Source organism: Leptinotarsa decemlineata, unplaced genomic scaffold (genome assembly GCF_025532065.1).
Source record: "Leptinotarsa decemlineata unplaced genomic scaffold, Ldec_3_MD MMD2_tig00001393_RagTag_RagTag, whole genome shotgun sequence".
NCBI lineage: Eukaryota > Metazoa > Arthropoda > Insecta > Coleoptera > Chrysomelidae > Leptinotarsa > Leptinotarsa decemlineata.
Window position 1 is genome coordinate 5,860,395 of NW_027412562.1, and position 24,407 is coordinate 5,884,801.

The 24,407-nt window shown below is 32.2% G+C and overlaps 1 protein-coding gene across 4 annotated transcripts in view; it reads right to left on the reverse strand.

The window, feature by feature from the left end:
- Positions 1–67: 67 nt before the first annotated feature.
- The window catches only part of LOC111511480 (tubulin monoglutamylase TTLL4), a 51,578-nt gene continuing 27,238 nt past the window's right edge, over positions 68–24,407 (reverse strand). For 3 of the 4 annotated variants that reach the window (XM_074175888.1, XM_074175889.1, XM_074175890.1), the window contains 9 exons: positions 21,447–21,555; positions 21,165–21,372; positions 20,876–21,002; positions 16,747–16,963; positions 14,226–14,658; positions 10,739–10,812; positions 10,520–10,571; positions 4,104–4,256; positions 68–257 (listed from right to left, as the gene is read on the reverse strand). In XM_074175888.1, coding sequence (XP_074031989.1) covers positions 4,159–4,256; positions 10,520–10,571; positions 10,739–10,812; positions 14,226–14,658; positions 16,747–16,963; positions 20,876–21,002; positions 21,165–21,372; positions 21,447–21,555 — 1,318 coding nt within the window. In that variant the 3' untranslated portion in view covers positions 68–257; positions 4,104–4,158. The remainder of the gene's footprint in view (positions 258–4,103; positions 4,257–10,519; positions 10,572–10,738; positions 10,813–14,225; positions 14,659–16,746; positions 16,964–20,875; positions 21,003–21,164; positions 21,373–21,446; positions 21,556–24,407) is intronic. The other variant, XM_023167490.2, reaches the window with a different exon arrangement.

A 24,407-nucleotide genomic window follows, 5' to 3' on the forward strand; every position in this document is an offset into this window, starting at 1 on the left:
GGAAATAAAGGATATAAATCACATGTTTATTTTCACTTCTTCACCACAAAATCCAAACTAATGAAAATTTAAAAAATAAATGTTTACTTGAAATGCATAATCTCATACAGAAATTTCTATACAATGATTTCCACTTCAATTTTACAGTACAGTAAGGAAATTTTAGTTACAATACTATTAGACCTAAAACAAAAATTTCTATTGCCCTGAACAGAACGGAAGATGGCAGTAAATGCTGTCGAGATATCGGATGATCCCTGAAAAAAAAAATGGTATTAATTTCAAGTAGTTACTTAGTAGTGATGAAATAACATCTGCAAACTTGGTTAATAAATAACAAATCAGTTTGTGATGAGAGATACTAAGAAAATAAATATTTCGAATTGGTCCTATGGTCCTACACAGTAGAATCTGGCAAATGCTTGCTAGAAAATAAATGTCTTCCTGGCTAATACCGCGACGGACATTTGTGGAGTGATCACCTACAGACAAGTTTTGGAGAATTACTCGTAAATAAATATTTCTTTCTTTTTCTTCTATCAACTCATCAATGTTTTTCTTTGTACTTTTCATGTTTATTATAAGTGTTGAAGAAAATCATATTTTCACTGTTTATATTGATTCACAATATAAAATACATGAAGATTCTTATACCAGTTTGAGTGCTGTTTGACTCTTCAAGATACTTCAAGACCTGTCACAAAGTTATGCAATTCATTTTGTCCAATTCTAACAAGAAAGAATTGAATTTACCACTTCAAATAGAAAATAAGGAGCAAGTACTCTTGAAAATTATCAAGCAAGCCTAAAAAAACATGATTCAAACAAACTGAAATGATTAAAATTTGCTGAACTTTATTGAATTCTGCTGCCCATTCAGGAAAGCCTTTGAGATTTTTCTTTAGAGTACGAGCATATTGTGAATGTCCTCCCTTCGAACTAATTTTAAGGCAAGTTACTTGGTTAGTCCAGTAGCCAAGACAAGTGCAATGAACAAAACACATTTCATCCAATTTCAAAAGATGCAATTCCCTAATATGGGGGGTGATATGGTGCTTGAGGGAGAACCGCTTTTATAAAACGAATGCAGTGATTTTGCAATCTTGCACGCCCTTCATGTGATAAACAAGGTCAGCATATAATGTAAACTAAGTCAACATAGTATGCGAGGGGACAATTTTTAAAGCTTAGGTAGGTTCTCTTTGTGACAACACCTAATAATAATAACAATGATTTATTTTCTCGAGAAACATACAATGTGTATAGCTGGAAAAAAACAATAATTCAAAAGCCAACTATAACATAACGAAGTACTGACAGAGCACAAAGAAGGTAAATCGGAACTGACACTGAAAAAAATATAAATACATATACACATATGTATACATACATATATGTTTGAATATGATTATGAACATAAATGCACTCATCAGATTTTGAGCTGTTAGTTAAAAATAACGCCATGACATTTAGCTTCAGAAACAGAAGGAATGAATTCGTTGTTGATACATATAGGGAACTTCTCAAGTTGAAGGATGACCCAATAAGAAAATTTTGGCTTTTTGCGGGATTCAGGAATAGGGAGTTTTCCTCAAACCACCTCTTTATGGTTGTAAGATCGTTGTTTATTTTTATCAGCTTGATTACAGTATTCCATTAATCATTGCAAGTCAGATGTAAAAAAAGTACCATGAGGTACGCCATTATTGACAAAACGAGTGTCTGAAGTGAGTACTATTATGGGTGGTCATTTACAGTGACAAATTGTGATTGGTTGAAGAGATAGGCTTTGAGCTATTCTGAAATTCGACCATTAAACCCATAGTAATAGAGTTTGGCGATTAGCTGGTAAAGGTTGACAGTATCAAAAGCCTTCTACATATGCAATAGGGAAACATACCACTTCTTGGTTGTTTAGGGCCTTGAGGAAATCGTCTGTCGTAGAACATAATGCAGAGATTGTACTATGACCTTTACATAAACCTGACTGGTTCGAAGGTAGAATATGCTATTTTTCAACAAAGTCTTGTATCTGGGAAAATATGGCACCTTCAGTAATTTTGAGGGGTACATATATTAGTTTTATGGGACAAAGATCCCTGTAGAGGGCTTCTTAGGTATAGGTTTTGGTAGAAGCTTTCAGTGTAGTTGTATTAGCCAGATACTGTGGGTATCGAGTCAATAAAATGATCATTGATAATATTGGCATTTTTTATTTCAAGGTCAGAGGCCAGAAATGTCGTTACCAGACAGTTTCAAAAACTTTGCAGAACCGTGAACTTTCAGGTTAACTGAAAAATAGTAGCATCTTCAGAGATGCAAAAGTAATAATTTGCGAAGAGAGTTTCTTGGTTGTAAAATATCATCACTTATTATATTCTTCCTACAGCTAATTTGAATAGAATATACTTTACATGATTGAAAATCATGCATAGTTCAATTTCGTAAAAATTCAGCAATACAATTGCTGAATTTTTACGAAATAATGGTAAAAAAATCTTTTAAAACAAGCTTTTATTCAAGTGCCCTAAAAAGATCAAAATAAAAATTTAGATCCACATTCATTTATGACTTTACAGAATTGAAATTATAATAAAAGCTTGTCGCGATGCCTAGAAGAAATCTCTACATATTAATAATAATATCCTTTATTGCCATATAAATCTACAATGGACAGGGCAACGTCAATAGGTTTTGATATTTACAATATTTGTTATATATAATGATAATAATAGTGTAATAAGGTACAGTACAATAATAAATAAGACGGTTGAATAATAATATAGTAACAATAATAATAGTAATATCCTTCCTATAGATCTACATTGACGTCAATGGGTTAAGATTTACAATAGGTGATATTTATTACAACTACAGTCAGATGAAATTTAAATTAAGAAACATTCTGACAGATCAACTAGGTACTGCAATAAATTTCAAACTCGATAAATCCTATGTGTGCAAAAAAGTTATTCAAGGTTAAAGTTCCACATTTTAAGCATGCACGGCACTTTTATTTAATTGCAAACATTATGAATTGCTTACAAGTTTAGTACGTGCCTACCTAATTACAAAATTTCAATTACAAATTGAAATTATCGCAACAAGCTTTTATTATAATCTCAATTCTGTAAAGTCATAAATAAATGTGGTTAATGTGATTTAAAATTTTATTTTGATCTTTTTAGGGCACTTAAATAAAAGCTTGTTTTAAAAGATTTTTTACCATTATTTTATTTATTATTTTTTAGTTTCAATCAATAGTAGTATCATAATAAATTTCGTGTCCCTGCTATTTGCCGCTGAGGCGATCTCTCGTACGGAGCCGATCCTGGTAGCAGCATCAGGTCACGTTCATGATTAACATGCATTGTTATCGGTTCTGGACCAGCACGCAAAATTTCAGGTCAATCGGATACCAGGAAGTGGGTCAAATTAAGCTTGCAAGATTTGTTAACATACATACAAGTCAAGTTAAATAAAAGCTTTAAAAAAAAATCTTTGAAATGTTATACAAGATGATTTAAACATAAACAACTCACGCTATCATCAGAAAAGTGGATCAAATGCTTAAAATTTTTGAAAAATATGGCAGGCATAATTCCTTTGAAGTATTATTAATAATGCTCAGTTTCCAATTGTTATGAAATGAATTGATTAAATTAAGTTTATATTCATTGACTAAAATAAAAATTTGATGTTCAGCAAATATTCAACTGAAGAGTTGTGTTGTTTGCTTACATCATTTGTTGTATTTTCTGAATAAACCTTGGCAATTAGCATCGGGTACCAATTGTTATTTTGCAGGCTTAAGATTCCTCGAAGGTTTTAAGAACAATGACATTGTTTTTAACGATTTTTAGTTGAATATTCAACTTTGCCTGCTTGAACCTGAATTTTTGAAAATTGACATTTTTGTAACTTAAAATTATTTTCATGCATGAATTTCTTGCAAGAATTCCTAATAGTTGTGTAATAAAATATTACTAAAAAAAACCTTCCTTTGGGCCATCCTTTATAGGCAAAAACACTGTTGTTAATATCTTTTAGCGTTGTATGTTATGTCAAAACGTGGCGTGGTGAAAATGGGAAAAAGTACTCACCATGTAGAAGTCACAACCAACACCTAGTAAATCCTCAACTCAAATATTTTCAACTTCAATTGTTGCCTTCTGCATGATGTCTTCTAGAGGGTGACTCAGTTCCTCTTTGAAATTCTGAGCATTGGTATCCGAATGGATCATATTCGGCAAACTCTGCGAAAATAAAAAAATTGCATTATTGATGTTACATCGACAATAATTTTGATAAAACAAGAATTTGTACATATTCATTACAGAAAAAGGGATATAATAGTATTGAATCTCAAATAACTAAACAATCTATTAACATTAATTGCATTCTTCCAGTATGATTTCAATAGGTAGTTCATTCTTCCGTAATTTTCTTAAGGAAATGTCAAAAATAGGTATCTATATTTGTTATTTGAAAATTCATATAAGAACAGCTTTACTTGTATAGCTATCCAATATGTTTTTTCACTGTGGAAGAAACCATCTAAAAAACGGTAATAAATTGCCATTCTCCATAAAAATAATATTTTTAAGCAATATTAGGAATCTAGCGTTAGCTCTACTGTAGTTTCAAACATAAAATTATTCAAACTAAATCCTATATGAATAATATATTTTTAGTTTAATAATTAAACCTGACTATTCCATCACAAACGTGAACTCATTTTTAACATCAATCAACTTAAATCAGTATACTGTTGTTAAAGTCATCTCTGCATCATTTTAAGTTGATAATGAAAGGAAATTTACATACGAAGGTCAAATTTGTAAGAAGATTCACAAAATGTCTCAGTGTAATGCATAACTTCAACAATTCACTTGATGAAGGACATGCGTAAAAATAGCGACACCTTGAATGAGTGCTGTCTTCTTGGTCTAGGTGTATGGTTTTCATTTAGCTATATGTGATGACATCTGAAGAATTTTTTTTAAATCTGTGTATTACTACTCAAATTTTCATTTACAGTGTTGTCCGACCTGTCATCTGATCCATCTTGTTTCTTCAAGAGCTCTGGTGTCAATACAAGCAAAATTTTTCTCAAAAAAATACATCTTCCCAGTGTTAGCAGAATATACAAAATTTACCACTCACATTTAACAGATTAAATAAATTAAAGAAACAAAGACTAATCAATTATACATATATATATATATATATATATATATATATATATATATATATATATATATATATATATATATATATATATATATATATATATATATATATAAATAGAAGGCTGCTGAATTTTCATTTTAAAAATAGAGCCAAATTGAAAGGATCAATTTGCATGAAACATTAACATATAATTACACAACATCAAAACAGCTACCACAAATACTTCCACAACTAAATCTATAAAAACTAAGTATTATAGCAATACTTTCCAACATATCTGGTGTTTTAAAATAACGATATGATTCAACACAAGAGGGAGGATTTGTAGACAATGAGCTTACTTCACGATAGGCTCTCATCATTAGGTTGTTTCAAAAGTTTTGTCCGTTTTAATGTCATGTGTTTTCGTAGCTCCATATCTCAATAAATGTGTCATGGTATACACTGATAGAGAATTTTGTACTCTATACATTGATGGACAGTGGTTGGTCACCGATGAGCCAGTCAGGCATTTCCCAAAGGACAAAACCCACAAAAAAATATTATGGTTACTGTATGGTGTTCAGCGGCTGGTGTGATTCACTATAACTTTCTGCAACAGAGCCAAAAAATCACAGCAGTCCTATTGCGAGGATATCGAAGAAACATACGAAAAATTGCGTCAGCAGGAGCCGGCACTGGTCAACAGAAGAGGTCCAATCCTGCTGCATGACAACGCCCGTCCGCACGTTTCACAAATCACCTCTCAACAATTGAGCATAGAAGTTCTGCTTCACCTTCTATAATACCCAGACCCCTCGCCAACCGACTACTATCTTTTCAAGCACTTCGCAACTTTCCCGCCAATCAGGACCAGACAAAACCTTCATCGAATCCCGAGCACACGATTTTAATGCTGACGGAATTGATCGACTTGTGTTACTATGGTAAAAGTTCTCTGATTCAAATGAAGCTTATTTTGAATAAATAAGTGTAATGATAATGATAATCGGCTTTATTATTTTCTAATTAATATATACAAATAAAGAACAAAAAATACTGATAACTCTCCCAGATTTAAATAAAAATAAAGAGCGAAGTTTATTTTTGTTAAGTGTTAGACACCATCAAAAATATTCTTCACTGAGATCAAATCAAAATATACTTTATTGTCCGAAGATTTGCATCTTATTGACAGAGTCCAAGAAATACAATGTTAATATAGAAAAAGTACTAAAAAAGTTTAAATGTAGATATAAAAAAGTTCCAAAAATGTATAAATGTAAATATGAAAAAAGGTCTAAAAATGTATAGATAAAATACCACCATGTATAAAGTGATAGTACAAATAATAAATTGCTGAAATATTGTTAAAAGGATTCGCTAACATACTCTTCCAAACTATAATAGGGTCTGTCAACAAGTAGGTTCTTCACCGCCTTTTTGAAATGAATGTTGCTTAAATTTGCAGATCTCATTTCTAATGGTAAATGATTGAACAATTTACCACCATTATAGTATATGGATTAAATTCGAAGTTGGAATGGGAAGTTTAAAGGTATAATTGCTATTTCGAGTAGCATAAGAAGTAGAAGCAAAGTTGAACTTCGATTTATGTTTATAAATAAGGCAAACCGTCTCTAAGATAAAAAGTGCGATGACTGTTAACATTTTATTGGCAGTGAACAAATTCCTGCACGATTCTCTGGGTTTAACTTTACAGAGACATCTTAGTGCCCTTAGAAGGGATGAGTTGCATGCTCCCCAAAAAGGTATTCCATAACTTAGTCGAGATTCAATGAGTGCATGGTAAACGGTCTTTGCGACATGGAAACCCAACTCATTTGAAACCATTCTAACTACATAACATCCGGAGGAGATCTTACTCTTCAGTTGTTTAAGGTGTTCATCAAATTTCAGCCTATTATCAATGAATAAACCGAGAAACTTTGTGTTTAATTTATTTTGTAATATGGCAGCGTCTATTGAAATATTATTGATATTACAGTTTAAACTAGACTCATAAAAACGGACAAAACTTTTGAAGACTCTCAGATTATAATAAACTTCCTAGTGAAATTGAATGTAGCAAATCAATTGATCACTTTGAATTCCACCCCTATATTTGTCTTATTTATATGGATTTATTTATATAATTTGCATCATTAGACATTGTATTGTTATGTGAACAATAGGTTTAGACATTACTTTCAACTCCTTTCTTCTATCAAATGATATTGTTACAAGTTGACATTTTCACTTTTGTATATTAGGATTTCTATATTGATAAATACATTTCTTATTTCAATAAATTGATGGATGTAGCCGTTATACTATGTGGTAGAAAATCATCATGAAAAATGAGAAATAAAACTTTCTTTGTTTTTAACCACTTTTATTTGTAATTAACGTTACTGCAGTGGACAATGTGGCCGAAATTTCTCAAAACCGTATTCTGAACATAATATCCTTATAGGACGAAACTGCAAATACAAATGAAAGTGACAAAGAAAGTTTTATTTCTCATTTTTCATGACATTTTTATCATTTGTCTACAAAGTTATTCTGAATCTGTGAAAAATTATAAATGTATGTTGAACCAATAGCAAAATCTAACTCTTGAATAGTCTAGTATTCGTTAGAATACCTTGAATTACCAAACAAATCAAATAAAACCAACCCACTTTTTGGTTCCGCTAATCTTTTGAAATAACCTGTTAACCTGACTTCTCCAAGATTTTTCTTAGGGTTTAGTTTATTCTTTCACACTGTAGGTCGACAATTTAACAAATAGGGTTATTAAAGGACTTATTTCAAATGAAATATGAGATCAATACAATACCTGATAATGTCCGTAATTTGTATTCTTACTCTATTTCTGAAAACGTTTGCTTACAGTGGATGATGAATTTATATGGGTCAACCAGTTAACTGCAGTCAAATCACACTTTATTAGTAATGATATTAATAACCATTATTTTGCCCTGATAAACTATTCTATGTAAAAATTCAAGTATGCGATTCATGTTTTCAAAAACTATTTATGCATAATTCGCTTTGTACTCACAAAAAATATTTTTGGGGTTATATTGTCAGTTAGAAAATTCAAACAGAACTCAAAATGTCGCAAGGACATACAAGGTGATACTTTCAAATAGTGATATTGTGTCCAAACATGACGTAATTATTCAAAGGCTTATTAAATTATTCACAAGAATGATAAAATTTCGGATAGGCTGCAAACGCGGATCTTGAAAAAAAAAATTGTGGGTACTTACGAATTTAGAAGTAAAGGTTACGAATACGAAATAAAAAATTGGTGCTCTTATTTCCAGAGTTACAGCCCTCCAATGTTCTGAAAATTGCCTCTTTTGAGCCTTCTCCTTGCAAAATGAAAACTATAGAATCACAAGTATTTAATTCAGCACTTCACCTTCACGCCTTATTTCACCTTTGACACTTTTCAGTTTAGTAATCAACATTTTTCCTATAAAAAACTGCTATTTTCTGTAATGTCACTAGTAAATATTAGGTTGAATATTACTCGAGTTTTCAACACCTCGACATGTGTTTCGATCACCAAGTGATCATCTTCAAGAGGAAGATCAAAACCAGTTTTGATCTTCTTCTTGAAGATGATCACTTCGTTTCAAAAGTTTTGTCCGTTTTGATGTCATACGCCTAAACAGCCTGAAAAATCAAACAGGCATTTGGCAATGAGTTAATGAACACATTATTCAATGTTGCTTTGCGAAATTTCATTCCGGAGGCTTTAACCTCGAATATGAGCCGCGAAGTAGTCGACCTAGAGAACTCCAGGACGAGGATTTGAGGACCCTCGTGGAGACTGCCCCATCCCAAACGGCGCGTGGAATGGTGAAAGAACTGCTAATAGATGGCTGACACAAATAATAAATCAAAATTGAATACTAATAAAACGCAACATTACTTTTTTACACACAACAACTGCCTATAGACCAAAATGAATCGATTAAATTTCTTGGATTCCAAATGGATCCAAAGCTCTCTTGGGAAAAATATGTAGATTTTATTTGCAAAAAATTGGCAACGAGCATTTATATTATAAGAAGTTTAATGGGTATCTCATCTATTGAAACCATTATCACTGTTTATCATTCACTTTTTATGTCCCATATATCTTATGGTCTAGTACTCTGGGGGCATTCGCCTCATTAGAAAAGAGTGTTTGGACTGCAAAGAAAGGTTTTGCGAGTTATCTTCAAACTGGGTTATCAAGAAGACGTTTAAACAACATTTATTGATAATAAAATGTGTACATTACCTTCTCTTTAAGTCTATTCGTGTATAAATTATAAAAAAACTCCTCACTTATATCTGAATCAAAACGATTTTCATTCACATAACACCAGACAATCACAACAGATTAAAATTGAATTCACAAGACTAAATCACTGCCGTTTTTCGAAAAATTATTATGGTCCTATTTTATTTAATAAACTACCAAAAGATATAAAAAAACTTAAATACAGCCTCGTTTACAAATTATATGAAGAATACCTTCCTGGAAAACGCTTTTTATGGTATTGACGAATTCTTATCATTTGAGTTCAACACCAACTAATATTTTGAATTTACAATCTACGTAGACAGTGATATTTATATTGAAATTGTTCACATCTCATTTCCTTATTTGTTAATTTTTATTTATTCATTTAGTGTTTTATGGTATTCTTATGGTATATGATATTTGACAAAACCTTATAATACTAGCTCACCAATGAGCTTTTGCAAACATGAGACTGAAAGAAAAATGAGAATATTGGTGCTTGCTTTTGTAAAAAAAAATGTTGATATAACTTTGCGTTTTCGCATCAACGGCGCTTAATGGGTTAAGTGTTAAGATGATGTGATAAATAAAATACTTGTGATTCTATAGTTTGTATTGTGCAAAGAGGAAGACAAAAAGTTTCGGAACTTTGAAGAGCTGTGACTCAAGAAATAAGGAAACGCACCGATTTTTTCTTTTGGAATAGTCAAAATACGTTAGTACACATTAAATTTTTTTCAAAATCGGCGGGCGCAGCCTATCCAATTTTTTTTTTCAAAAATCAGCATTCGAAGAAAGCGTCACCACGCATGTAGCAATTCAAATTACAACACAAATTATCCTATACTAACAAATATTTTGAAATAACTAAACTAAGCTAAGTATTAGCTATTACTGAGTTTTTACCTATTTGTCCAGCTACCAATCTATCGCTATCCTTGCTGGCATACAAAATCTACTGTTTGTCAGAATAAGTAAAAGCGACAATATGTTAGTAACACATATAATGAGTATGGGCCACAGACAATCCAAACTTACTGCGACATTGTGAACAAACACTCTGCATGGTAGCCAGCATGAAATTTCTTGCCTTGTGTGAGAATGATTGATTTACCATGACAAGAAAAAAAATTGTGAAAATATATGTGAAAGAACAAATCAAAAGGGAAATTGCATGTTACAGAAAGTGAGTAATGCAAAAGTTGAAGAAGAATATTAAAAAGTAAATAATGGAAAAATAATTGCGATTCAACTCACCTTACTGAACGTACTCGGAGACGATACCTTAAGATGGAGTTTTTGGGCGCAAAGGTTTCGAAGGAGTTCGATTCCTGCAAAAGACGCAACAAGTTAAAATTATTGATATATACAGTGACAAAAAAAATATCAACGGTATTCCTCAAGGTTCTGTTTTAGGTCCGATATTGTTCAATATTTACATCAATGATATATTTCACATGCAAACTGAAGGGAAGATTCAATATTTTGCAGATGATACGGTGATTTCATATACTGCTAATAGTTGGTATAATTTAAAGATAAATATAAAAATAAATTTTGAAAAAACAAAATATTTCACTTTTAGTTCTTGCCAAAATTTTTCACCAAAATTAGATCCACTCAAAATTGAGAGTATCAAAATCTTTGAGGCTGACTGCATCAAGTCCTTAGGCATAATGATTGACAAACATTTGAGATGGGATAAACAAATCAATTATTTGCTGAATCAAGGATCCCTCTGCCAAAATTTAAATATTTGAAAAAATTCTCTAGAATTTTTTTTAGTAAAGGTTCATCGGTGGGTTCCGGAAATGATATTAAAGGTGGATATCCTTCTTCCACATGCTTTCTGATGTTTAATAATTTCTAGTAAACAATGACTGGATTTGGTAAAATTGTGGTAAAACTTGGGGTTTAGGTCTCAAACAAATCCATTGGATTTATGTGATGATTGTCAGACCAATGACCACTTATGGTGCAGTTGTTTGGTGGCCGAAGGCTTTACAGAAAACTGCCCAAGCGAAGCTCTCTGGCTTGCTGACAGGCTTGTCTGGCTATCAGTACTACACCGTCAGCACGGAGATCCTTCTAGATCTACTTCCTCTCCACATTTTTCTGGAGAGAGAGGCTAGATGGACTGCATACAGACTTGTGCACGTTGCCAATTGCACAAATCAATTAAATAAAGAGTGCAACAGACTGTTATTGTTGGTTGACACTGGAAGTCTCAGCATTTTGAAAATGACCTCTGACTTTAAGCCTCCAACTGTCAACTACAAACTGCCTTATAAAGTACTGTTCCCGAGTAGATATGACTGGATCCTTCAGGAGAAGGAAATATTAAGAGCAGATAGTTGCTGGTTCACAGATGGATCAAAAACACCTTCAGATACTGGTGCATGTGTTTTCAGTCGCAGACCCAGGACAGAGATATCAACCTGCCTAGGGTCTTATGCGAGTGTATTTCAAGCGGAAATTTACGCTATTGAATTGTGTGCAGAGAGATTGGAAGAATCCAACCTCATACACAAGTCATTAAAAAATCAAGCGGCGTGGGAAGCTGTTGGCTCCTACTGAGCAACGTCTAAATTGGTAGCAAATTGCCAAAAACGACTCTCCTCGATAGGAAAACTTGAGCTGCAAGCAACTTCATCGGACTAGAACCTGTCATTGGCAACGCTTTAGGCTATGCCAAACAAACATTGAACACCTGGATGGCAAGAGATTTATGAACTTCTAGCAGAATCTTCCAGGATTGGCTCACTCCAAGGTGTTTATTCACGTTTCGAAGCTTGATACCAAACAGTTGTTGTACTACAGTAGGGATGAACTACGATGTCTAACAGGCCTTCTCACAAGTCACCGTCATTTGAAACATCATATGTGGAGACTCGGACTGTTGGAAGCCACTGTGTCGCCTCTGTTTGAAAAATGAGCACATTCTTTGTGCCTGCCCGGCTGGGGACCGAATCAGGTTTTCAGAGTTTGACAGAGCCGTACTCTCACCACCTGACCTGAAATACCACTCACCATACAAACTAATCGGCTTAGTTAAGAAGCTAGGTTTAATGAATCCTTGCGGGTTGCAATGGAGGGTCGAATTGACCCACTCACTTTTGACCTAACTTAACCTAGCTTGATTCAGAATTATTTCGCATATCGCTCAGGGATAAATATAATAGAATTAGGGTGGTGTTTTCAGGAAGAACAAAGGTTCCAAAACAGGTTCCTGTGGAACACACCTTTCAATTTACAACTTTTGGCATTATTACTTTCAACTATTTGTGTAGGATGAGAATATGAGTTAAATATCTTAAATATCTCAGCTGTTAAATCTTTGAATATCCCGAAACATTGTTCCTTATTCGTTTCTGTATATTCAATAACGATAATAACATATATGCTTTCTTGTCTAAAGCATGTTACTGACAAAGCTTAGGATAATGCTTCATTTATTGAAATGGCTCACAAATTATCTATGTAACAGAACACAAGTTGTAAAAATTAAAGGATTTACATCTCAACAAATCTCGGTTAGCTCAGGAGTTCCACAAGGAAGCCATTTAGGGCCATTCCTATTTAATATCTTTGTCAACGATATCAAAACCAAAATTAGTCATTCTGAAGTATTAATGTTTGCTGATGACTTGAAAATATTCAAAACCATTGTATCCACAGTTGACTACGAACATATTCAGAATGACATTACATCTTTTACTGAATGGTGTGTAGACAATGATATGGACGTGAATGTGTCTAAATGCAAAAGTATGTCTTTTTCTAGATCACTTACTCATTACAACAATATGTATACTATAGTAGACAAACTATTAGAATCGGTGAAATCCATACGAGATCTTGGTGTAGTGGTGGATGTCAAAATGGATTTTCACCTGCAGTATGAACAGATCTCTAGCAAAGCAATGAAAATGTTAGGCTTTGTATGCAGGACTACAAAAGACTTCACCAACATTAATTCAATCAAGTTATTGTATTTCGCTTTGGTTAGATCGATTACAGAATATTGTAGCTGTGTTTGGTCACCAACTTATGAAATTCATAAGTACATTATAGAAAAAGTACAAAACAAATTTATTAAATATATTGCCTTTAAGTTGTCTATACCTCTCAGTGATCACTCTTTTTCAGAAATTCGATCTGTAACTGGTTTACCGAAACTTAGTTTACGCAGAGAACATATAGATATTATATTCCTTCATAAATTGCTTAATTTTAGAATTAATTGCTCAACTCTTCTTGCCCAAGTAAATCTTCATGTTCCCTCTAGAAAAACACGAAATAATCTAACCTTTGCAATAGATTACCATAGGTGTAACTATGGAATGCATTCTCCTTTATCAAGAATAGTCATAAACGGGAATAATACAAAATTCGATCTCTTTCATATTTCCGAGGATATTCTTAGAAACAAGTTAAGATATACTTATTCTTAAATTGCTTGTATCTGTCATTTACTTTTATTCTCGCTTCATTTCGATTCTCTACTATAACTGTTTAAATTGTTATTACTTATAATTAAATTAGATAAGATTTGTGTTAACAATCTGATATTTGTATAACTTATATTAAATGGGAGTTACCCGTGAATAAATGAATAAATAAATATAATGAAGGTAAATATAAAATTACAATTTGAACAATACTTTGTCCACAAGAGTTTCCCTCTTAGACAATAAAGTACATTTTTGATTGATTGATCAACAATGTGTCTGTAATTGCCTACCTTCCTCCCTCCGTGATCCATACTTTGCTTCCCAAGCGTCAAACAACCTGTTGTAATACCTAGCCTCAATGAAAGGTAAATACTTGTGAGACTCTCCGTTCGGAAAAATCCTCTCGAACCTCCCTTTGGCTACGTATTCGTCTTCCGCCCTGGTCAAATGTCGAACATCGTCCCCCGTCAAGTTCCTCAAAATGTCCTCCAAGTAATCCTGCCTACTTTCGTATTGGGTGAAGGTAACATGTTTATTTCTCTCCTTCTTGCTCAAACTGGTCGTGTAGATTTTTGGATCGAAACACTGGGGAGCATCGCCGACTGTTTGATGTAACTTCCGAGGTAGATGGAACTGGGCCATTTCGAAGAGAGTTTGAACTAAGGGACCTTTTATATGAGAGTCCAAAGGAGAAGAACTATGAAGACTAGGAGAGATATTTACCTACATTGAAAAATGAGTTATTAATTGAAATGATAACGACTTGAATAGTTTGAAATGGAAAGTTCAAATTGAGAGTAATATTCACATATTGAGCATTGCTTTGTGTGCAATATGCCCAAACAGTGTACTTTTTAGAAAAATATATTTTGACAAGTGAATTCCTGAAATGAAAATGCAAAGAAAAAAAGGAGTGTTAAAATAATGAAATAGAAAATTGTAGAAGAAAAAAAAAGTAATACATGAAAATCACTGAAGCAGATACAGAAGATAATTAGAAGCAACCAATTCGAAACTGAATTTAAAAGTTCTGAACAAGAAGACAAAGAAACAATATTATCAGTTATGTTGTTTTTGGGGATAACCAGGTAAATAATTACTGCTGTGATTTCTTTGTAACAGATTAAGTATAAGCAAAATAATCAAATAAATGATTCTCCATTAGATATTGGGAATTTCTGAATTCATAAATTTCCATACTTTCCAGACGGTTCATTTTCAAACCTTATTTCTGGCAATGAAAGAGTCTTGAATTCATAATTGAACTCGTGTCCCTCTGTGAAGAAGTAAGTAGCATAGGTTGAATTCATTTTTCCAATCTTTAAATTGTTTCTATGTTCTTTTATATGTGCTTTAAATGTTCTGCCCATTTAATTTTTTTAAGCATACAAATTGAAAATATCAAAGACAAGAGTTTGGTGTTAGATCGATCATATGGATCATATCCGATGTTTTACATAGGTCAAACTGAAAAAACATTTGAAGCTTGCATAAAAGAACATAGGAAAAAAACATCTCCCTACAGAGGGTCATAATTTCAATTAAATTCAAAAATCTGCAGAGAATGGAAATTAAATTAAAAAATTAAATTGAATTAAATTAAAAGCTAATGAAAGATCAAATCGATTTGAAAAATTCGCCTCTGCTTGATCTGTTCTTAGCATGATATCATACCCAGAATGAAGCACGTATTTGAGTAACATTTTATTGTGATATTTGCATAGTTTACAAAACCGCAACATGTGTTTCACTTATAACAGCTTCTTCAGGCATTAATATGAACACACCTGAAGAAGCTATTCTATAGTGAAACACGTGCAATGGTTTTTAATCTTTTTGGTAAAAATCTCACAATAAAGTGTTACGTGAATATGTTATCAAGTATTTTCATCGAGTATTAGCTATTTCTATCACATTATATTATTAATTTTATTAAGGTGGTTTTTCTATAATTCAATAAATAATAGATATCTAGTATCTCAGGTAGTTTAATTAATTAAATATCTGATTCAGTTCTGTTTGTCCGTTAACCAGCTGTCGCCTGTTATGTACAACAACTGTCAAAAGCCGAAAACTTGTGCGAGCTAAGGACTAAAGAGGTCTTACCTTTTAACGTGTGATTCCGGCCTTGCGGTTTGAACCATCGTTTTAAGGTATAAAATGGTGGTAAAGTATGACTAATTTAACATTCTCCTATTGTATTGTTTAGGAAACACGTGCTCTGGTTTTTGTAAAACCCTTCATAGTGGAAATATTACAAAAAAATTATATCAGTTACTATCGACCAGTTCAATTTGGAGAAATATTCCCTTGTTGATCTCGTTTTTTTGGAAAACGATCGAGCACATTCTATCACGTTAAGCTGAATAAATATTTTGTCAAAAGTATGAACATATAAGTTGAGAAAAATTCATCAGTTGTGAGTACATTGAGATACCTATCAATCTTGCTCCAACTGGATAATCTTGTTAGCGAATAAGATGAATAATTATTTATTGCTGAACACAACGTGGAAAATGAGAAAGTTTAAAATGACGAGTGAACTCCAATAATTAATCAAAATTCGTGTTGTTTAATAATAAAGCAGGATTATGAACAATTCAAGTAAATATATCAAATATAATCAAAATTACCACCCATTATAACACAAGAACTCAAAATAATATATATTTAGTGCAAAATAAAGAAAGGAAATCCATTCATCCATGCAAGAATATTCGCATTTATTAGTTTGGAGGCAAATATCAAAAGAATTCAAAAAAGGTACATCTTGATAAATGATTAAATGAAGTAATCTGTCAATTGACTTACCTCTAGTAACCAAGGCTTGAGATTTTCATCCAACAGGACATCTATTCCGAATAGTTCGTAACAGTTATATTTATTGTTCATATTCTCTTCGCATAATTGAACTATAGGGGCTTCACAGGCTATGATTGTTTTAATGACTAATTGCTTTAAATTCTTCCACAAAGCTGTGGTATCGATGTTAGCTTCTTCTAGATATTCCATCAATTTTGAGAGAGTCCTGTATAAAAAATATGTTGAAATTAATTCGATAGTCATAAATTAAAAAAGGGTTTTCTAAATTAAACCAAGATAAAGAGTTGATGTAACCTAGACATGTAACCTACAGATAATATAAGCTATTTATAAATATACCTATAAAGATTTCTCCGGTACCATAATAAAATGGAAGAAAGGAGTAAATGAATCATTATCTCTGCCAATAAATGAATCCCGTCTGGAGAGGATACTAGTTTTCAAAAATACGAACCATGTAGTAAAATACAAATATTTCAAAAACATGAGCATCACTCTGAATCAGGTTTACAGTTATTGAAAAATGTCGTTATTGAATTATATACTCAAAGAATCGAAATTCAATATAATTCATAAAACTACGATTCTATAAACCATTTTGTAAATTCTTCTAATACAAACTCGTTCTTGTGTACAGCATAGAAAGAATTCACAAAATAGTTTATGTAATCAGTATCTTATGAATTTAACCTAATCTCCTATTCACAGGTTATTATGAGTCAGACCTCTCTCCAGCCTATTTTACACACACCCATTTCTTCATGAATACTATTGAGTAAAGATACATGGTAAAAACAATCGAAATTTTCAAGACGACCTTGAAGATCAGTCCTCCGTTTTCTACCAAAACACAAAAGAGCCACATATTTTTTTATTTGTTTCCTGGAAAGTATGACTTCAATATTCGAAATTTCGACTTTATTTCCAAATTCTCGAGTTTAATCCCGAAATTTTGACTTAAAACTCAGAATTACGACTTTCATCTCAAAATTTCGATTTTAAACTCGAAATTTCTAGTTTCAATTAATCCTAGAAATGAGCATTTCACCAGAAAGAAAGAAAGAAATTTTATTATCTTAAATTACAATTTCTGTTACATTAGAAAATATCTGCAATAACAAAATTTTCTTTCTTTCATAAAAAAAATCTCACAATAGTTATGACTCACAATATAAATACACATATATACACACATGTTCACATATAGGTACATATATTAGGTCCACTGACAATTGAATACCTCATCAATCTTATAGAAGCCTTTGTTGACAAGGGAATTTTGGAATTTTTTACTTTGAACTTCAATTCTTTCATATGAAGGTCTTTCCACTCACTAGGCAAAGTGTTCTATATTTTTATTAGAAGAAACTCCGTTTGTTTGACTGTGTTTTGATAATGCATTTTCGATAGCCTGATGATATCTTTGTGTTCTGTATCATAATTGTGAATGCTGGAGCCACTATTATATTTATTTTTATGTACAAACAATACTGCTTCTAGTATATATATGGAAGGTAATGTAAATATGACCCATTTTATGAAGATTAGTGTAGCATGGGTTCTGGAAACAAGTAAATCTCTCATTATCTTTTTTTGGATAATGAATACTTCACTTGCATGTGAGGAAGCACCCCATATCAGTATTCCATAGTTTATGTGGCAATGAGCCATGCCAAAATATGCAGTTCTCAGCACATTGTTCGAAACTAAACTCCTTAGTCCTCTCAATGCGTAGGAACACTTTGAGAGTTTTTTACATAATGATGTCACATCTCCATTCCAATTTAATTTGTCAAGGTAGAATCCTCGTAGACACACCTCTTTGTCACCGTCAGACATTTGGGATCTATTTGCAATGGTTATTTCCTGAGTCTTATTTGCGTTTAAGCATAGAACATTAGCACTAAAGTATGTTCCACATTTTGCCAGTGTTTCACATGACAACTGATCTTGTTTCCTCACTTGTTGGTTACTTATGACAAAAGATGCATCATCGGCATATAAAGAAACATCTGCTGTATCAATATATATATAGGAAGATCATTTATGTATACAATAAATAAAAGGAGACCAAGTAGGGATCCCTGAGGTAATCCATGCTTAACAATTTTAGTATCAGATTTTACATTGTTATATAATATATATTGCAGCCTGCCTGTTTTCTCAATAATAAGTCATGTGAAACACTGTCAAATGCTTTAGATAGATCCCAAAGAAGTAAGCGAGTGCAATGGTGCGAACAATTTCCGTCATTGCTTGTGATGTAGACCTCATTGATCAATTATAGTTTGCATTTCAGTTTAATTAGTTGGTTTCAAGAAAAATGAATCTGTCAGTGAAGTCTTCATCAGATCTGCACCATCAGTACCTGGGTCAGTAATTTTTGTAATTAGCTCATCAATTACAGAAGTTGAATAGCTATTGAAAGTATCAGCAGAAATATCTGAATTTTTATGGACGACTTGTGACTTTCCATTAAATTGATTTTTTATTGACCATGTTGTTTTACCAACATTATCACTGTTTAGAATTTTGTCATTATAGCAAGTAGATTTAGTTTCTTTCATTTTTCTCCTGTAACTGTTTCTCATGTTTATATATTTTCTTTTATGTATTTCACTGCCTGTCATTAACAAATGTCCTTCTGATTATTTATACTATCCCTCATTTGTTTCAAATCATCATCAAACCAATTAATTTTTCTTTGTCTTCGATTTACTTTTTTCTCAGGGAAAGCTACTTCACTTGCATATCTGATTTCTTCATATATAAACGTTGCTAAAAAATCCGGATCAGTAGACTTGTAATAATTTGACCATTTGATTTTACTGAAAATGTTTTGCCAAAAAAATTATCCTATCAAATTTGTCTATTTCTAGTCATGTGTGTCGAAATAACCAATGAAACCATCATTACACTGATAACTATCCATGGATAGTTTTCACGGGTAGTTATCACTTATGTCATGACATTGCTAAGCAACCAACACAATAAAGTTGTTTGACATTTCAGTAATTCAATTTATTTCGAAAATGTCACTTCCTCGCTTTGGTGTTCAAAATGATGCGGCAATTGACAAAATCATTGAAGAAAATACACCAAAAAATACTGTCAATAGTAAAAAATACACTTGGAAAATATTTATGGAGTTTTGTGACGCCAGAAAATATGAATTGGATGGAAATCGTACTCTCGAAGAGCTTGCATTAATACTCAAGGATTGGGCGATTAATATGAGAAAAAAGGATAGCACAGAGTTTAAGGAGGCTACTGTTAAAACCGTATGGAATATAACAAGCAAATTATTACAAGAAAAGTATTACAAGGAGTATAATATCATGCAAGATTAATATTTTAATAACTGTGTGTTCAATAAATAATTTTGTTCGAATTGCAAAAAATTTTCTCACCGAATATCCCTCGAACATTGATAAATAACTCATAATTTTATCACAACTTCCTCAAGCACGTTATTTTAGGTAACATCCCTCCGCTTTCGGCGTCGGGATGTTACCAAATAACGTGCTTTCGAAAACTGTGATAAAATTATTTCGTTAGTTATCAATGTCCTTGGGATATAATAGCTGATAATAAACCTAAATTCTGAGACACCAACATTTGAAATTGGTTTAATTAAATGAATTTTTTCCACAGTAGGCAGTTCATCTATAGCAATAACTCTCAACTTCATCAACCTTATAGTAGATTGACAGTATCAAACAATCACCCCATGCATTGGGGGGTTAAGCTATATAATAAGCTTAGTGAGGACATTAAATCCTCAAATATCAATGTCTTTAAAAGGCGACTCAAGATTTTTCTATTGCAAAAACCATACCACTCTGTGGATGATTTTCTCCTTGAATCTTGATTTGATTGTGGTTTTTCAACTTTTTTTTACGTATATTTTGTTGTATGTATGTATGTATGTATGATGAAGTAGAAGGCCAAAACCCTTCATTAACAAAAATAAATTTAATTTACCAGATATTATCAAATTACAAACCCAAGACGTGATACTTTTTTTTTTAATTCTGATAACACAGATAATCATTTATTCAGGTTAGTGGGGTGAAAATTCAACAACAAATCTGCCCTGACCTGATTTATGACTTACCATTTATGACCCTGGCAAGCATTTGCATCTTCATTGGCAGTATACTGGCTCGAAAGTTTGTTAATACTGTAATTTGTTAAATGCATATATCTATCTTTCAAATCTTTGGCATCGTCGCTGTATTTCGCTGAAAAAACAAACAATATCAATAAAAGAGAAATTGGTAATGGTTAAAAAACATTTTACTAGCCAGAGCAGTAGAAAACATGACTGGCCTTGAATATTTTATTTTATTTTTACTTAAAAGAAACTTCATTACTAGAGAAACTCAATTTGTTCAACTTCTTACCGCTGGCAAACCTTGCTAATCCATCTGGGTAGAGGTATATCGTCAACGGGTGGAAGCTAGTTACCACAACGTACAGCCTGAGATCGAACTTGCTTCCGTTTATCAAATAAGGATTGGAAATATACTTTTGTACAACTATGGAAGTTTTCTTTGGAAGTTGGGACCATTTATTTATCACTTTAATGCCTACCCCCCGTGCAGAAGCTGGCTGTAAGAGAGAAAAATATATTGTTGAATTTTTTAAATGAAGACTTATTTAGTATCAATAATTTTAGTACTTACAGGCTTGATGATCCACATCTCACCACCGCTGCCGTTTTTGAATTCCCACGATTGCTTCAACAATTTAATTTCTTGAGGTAGAATGTAGGTATGAGGTAGAAATCCGAATCTGAAAAATGTATAAGTGTTCAGTTACTTTGCTAGAATTTGGATAGTGGTCACTGTGATAGATATAAGCTTTGTCTGTTTCAATATCATGTGTATCTGTATCTGTATCTCAATAGATATTTATTCTGTGTCATGGTATATACTGATCAATAGAGAATTTCTTACTCTATATATTGAAAACTCTCATCCCAGATGAAATAATAGTTATTTATTATACAAGGGAAAAAAGTATTAGATTTTAGCTCGTGTATAATACACATTTTTTTTCTGTGACGGGAAAAACGACGATTTAATATTGAAAAATTTAATTTCTACCTTTACTTATGTGTATAGGAATCACACGTTAAAAGGTAAGACCTCGTTAGTCCTTAGCTCGCACAAGTTTCTCAACTTCTGAGAGTTGTCATTCGTATGGGGGCGACAGCTGACTAACGGAAAAACAGATTTTAAAACAGAAATACAGGGTGTTGATTAATTATGTACCATAAATTTGACAGACGATTATTTAGGTAATTTTAAGACGAATTGTTCATATAAACATGGGTCCGCAAATCCTTCGTTCTCAAGATACAGGGTTTTGTTATTCGTAAATATCTTAAATATCCTTTACCTAATTTTGTTGTAATTTGGCAATGGTATTTATAACATTAAGGAGCTAATTTAGCCCGAACGTGATTCAATTTATCAAGTCCAGTGGCGTCTCGAGCGGGATTTGAACGAATATTTTTGACTTAAAAATATACGCCACTGACTTTTATGCAATTTTTATTATTTCTTTGGATTAAGCAATTAGAAATACAACTCTTTTGTCTCTTGAATTTTTTTCGTATCTTGCTTAGTTTTTAAGAAAAAAAAGTCGACCTAATTGCATATCCCTGGACCTCACAAGGAATAATATGGGGAATTGAATGTTTCTTTTGGAAATTATTATTTTTACAATTTTTCATTACTAATTATGTAACAATAACAACAAATATTAAATAACATTAACATCTAAACTAACGAATTGCACTCATGCAGATATGCATTTCTGTTTGGAATGAATCATCTTCGAATCGACTTCTGAGTGAATCATCAACTTATTGTGTAGCATTTCACCAACTCATGGAATACACTTCAGTCAATTATGTTAAAAATAGTTTGAAATAATAATATTGTGTTTGTTGATTTCGACCCGTCCAATTGATATAATTAGATGTTTGGAAAATTTTCAGGAAGATCTTAATCACTTGCATTGGCCAAAATTCTGTCAACCAGTGTAATTTGGCACGTCTACTCAATTTTCCACATCATAATGATAAAGACTTGCAAATTAAATATTTCCTCAATAAACTTCTCAAATGAATAACGGTACATTTTTTACTAATTTACGATTTCAAACCAGTCCAGGTGAAAAATTAATATCTTGGCAGAAATTACAAGAAATGATTTATCTACAGAATTTATCGGTTTTCGTGGATTCTAATTATATTTTTGATTGCATATGAAACTCATTGAAAAAACATGTATACCTGTATAGCATAAATAGGGTAAATATGGGTAAATAGGTAAATATGGTATACCATACAGGTATACCACACCTTTGGTGTCTTAAATTAATTTTACAAGTTGCCTAATCTAATTAATTTTACAATACGTCCTTATGTACCTAAACTTATTTTTACAATGTGTCCTTATGTAATAGTCAGTAAATCTAATAATATTATTTTAACAAGCTATTCAGTATGCTATTTGGTATTGGTCCGTCATCATTATTCATAATACATTTACTTATTTCTACACTATCCTAGGCATCTAGTTGCCTGTTGTTAACTTGTCTAACTAATCTTAACGAACTGAAGTCTATGGAATGGTTTTGTTGCAAAATATGATGGGCAACTGCTGATTTTTCAGGTCTTCCATATTTAAAGTGTGCTAGGTGTTCCTTATATCTTACTTTAATAGATATTTTTGTCTGTCCATAATATTTTGCGTCGCAGTCCTTACATTCAATTTAATAAATTCCATTCTTTTCCGAATTCTCGACTTTGTCTTTTGGACTTCCCAAAAGGCTCTGTAGTGTATGACTTGTTTTAAAAAACACCTACATACCTAATTCCTTGAAAGTCTTTCCTAAGTTCCTCGTATATTGGTGGTATGGAACTGAGATGTATTTATCTTGGTTTTTGTCCTTTCTAAAAGTCGAGATTTCGTTCATTCTTAACCTAACTTCTTCTTCCTTATTATGTCATCCACAATACCTCTCGAGAAACAGTTAGCGGCTGCTATTTTCTGTATTATACATTTTTCTTTTGTGAACCTCTCATGTGCTAGAGGGAAAGTCAAAATACGATGCACTAAAAAATTGAACCCAACACGTTTGTGCTGTCCACAGTGATGTGAACTGTCAGGAATATACCTGTACGTGCTTGTTTCTTTAATAAATATATTGTATTCTAACCCTCCATATTGGCTCCTCACTACCAAAACGTCAAGAAATGGTAGTTGTCCCTTATTTTCTAACTCATATGTGAATTTTTTTGATGGACATCTATTATTTAAAAAGGAAACAAAGTCCTGAATATTCGATTTTTTGGTATCGAATATCGCGAAAATACCATCCACATACCTTAGCCAAATCCTAGGAAAATACTTTGACTTTTCTTTGGTTTACATTTCGAATCTGCTCATGAACAGGTCTGTCAGGTAGGGGGACAAAGGGTTTCCCAATAGCCGTTCCTTCCTGTTGTTCATAAAAGCAACCTTCTACCTGGAACCGATTTTGTTTCATACACAAATTAGTAAGAGAAACGAATTCATCGATTTCGGAAAAGTCTGGAATTTATGAAATTGAATGTAAGGACTGCGATGCAA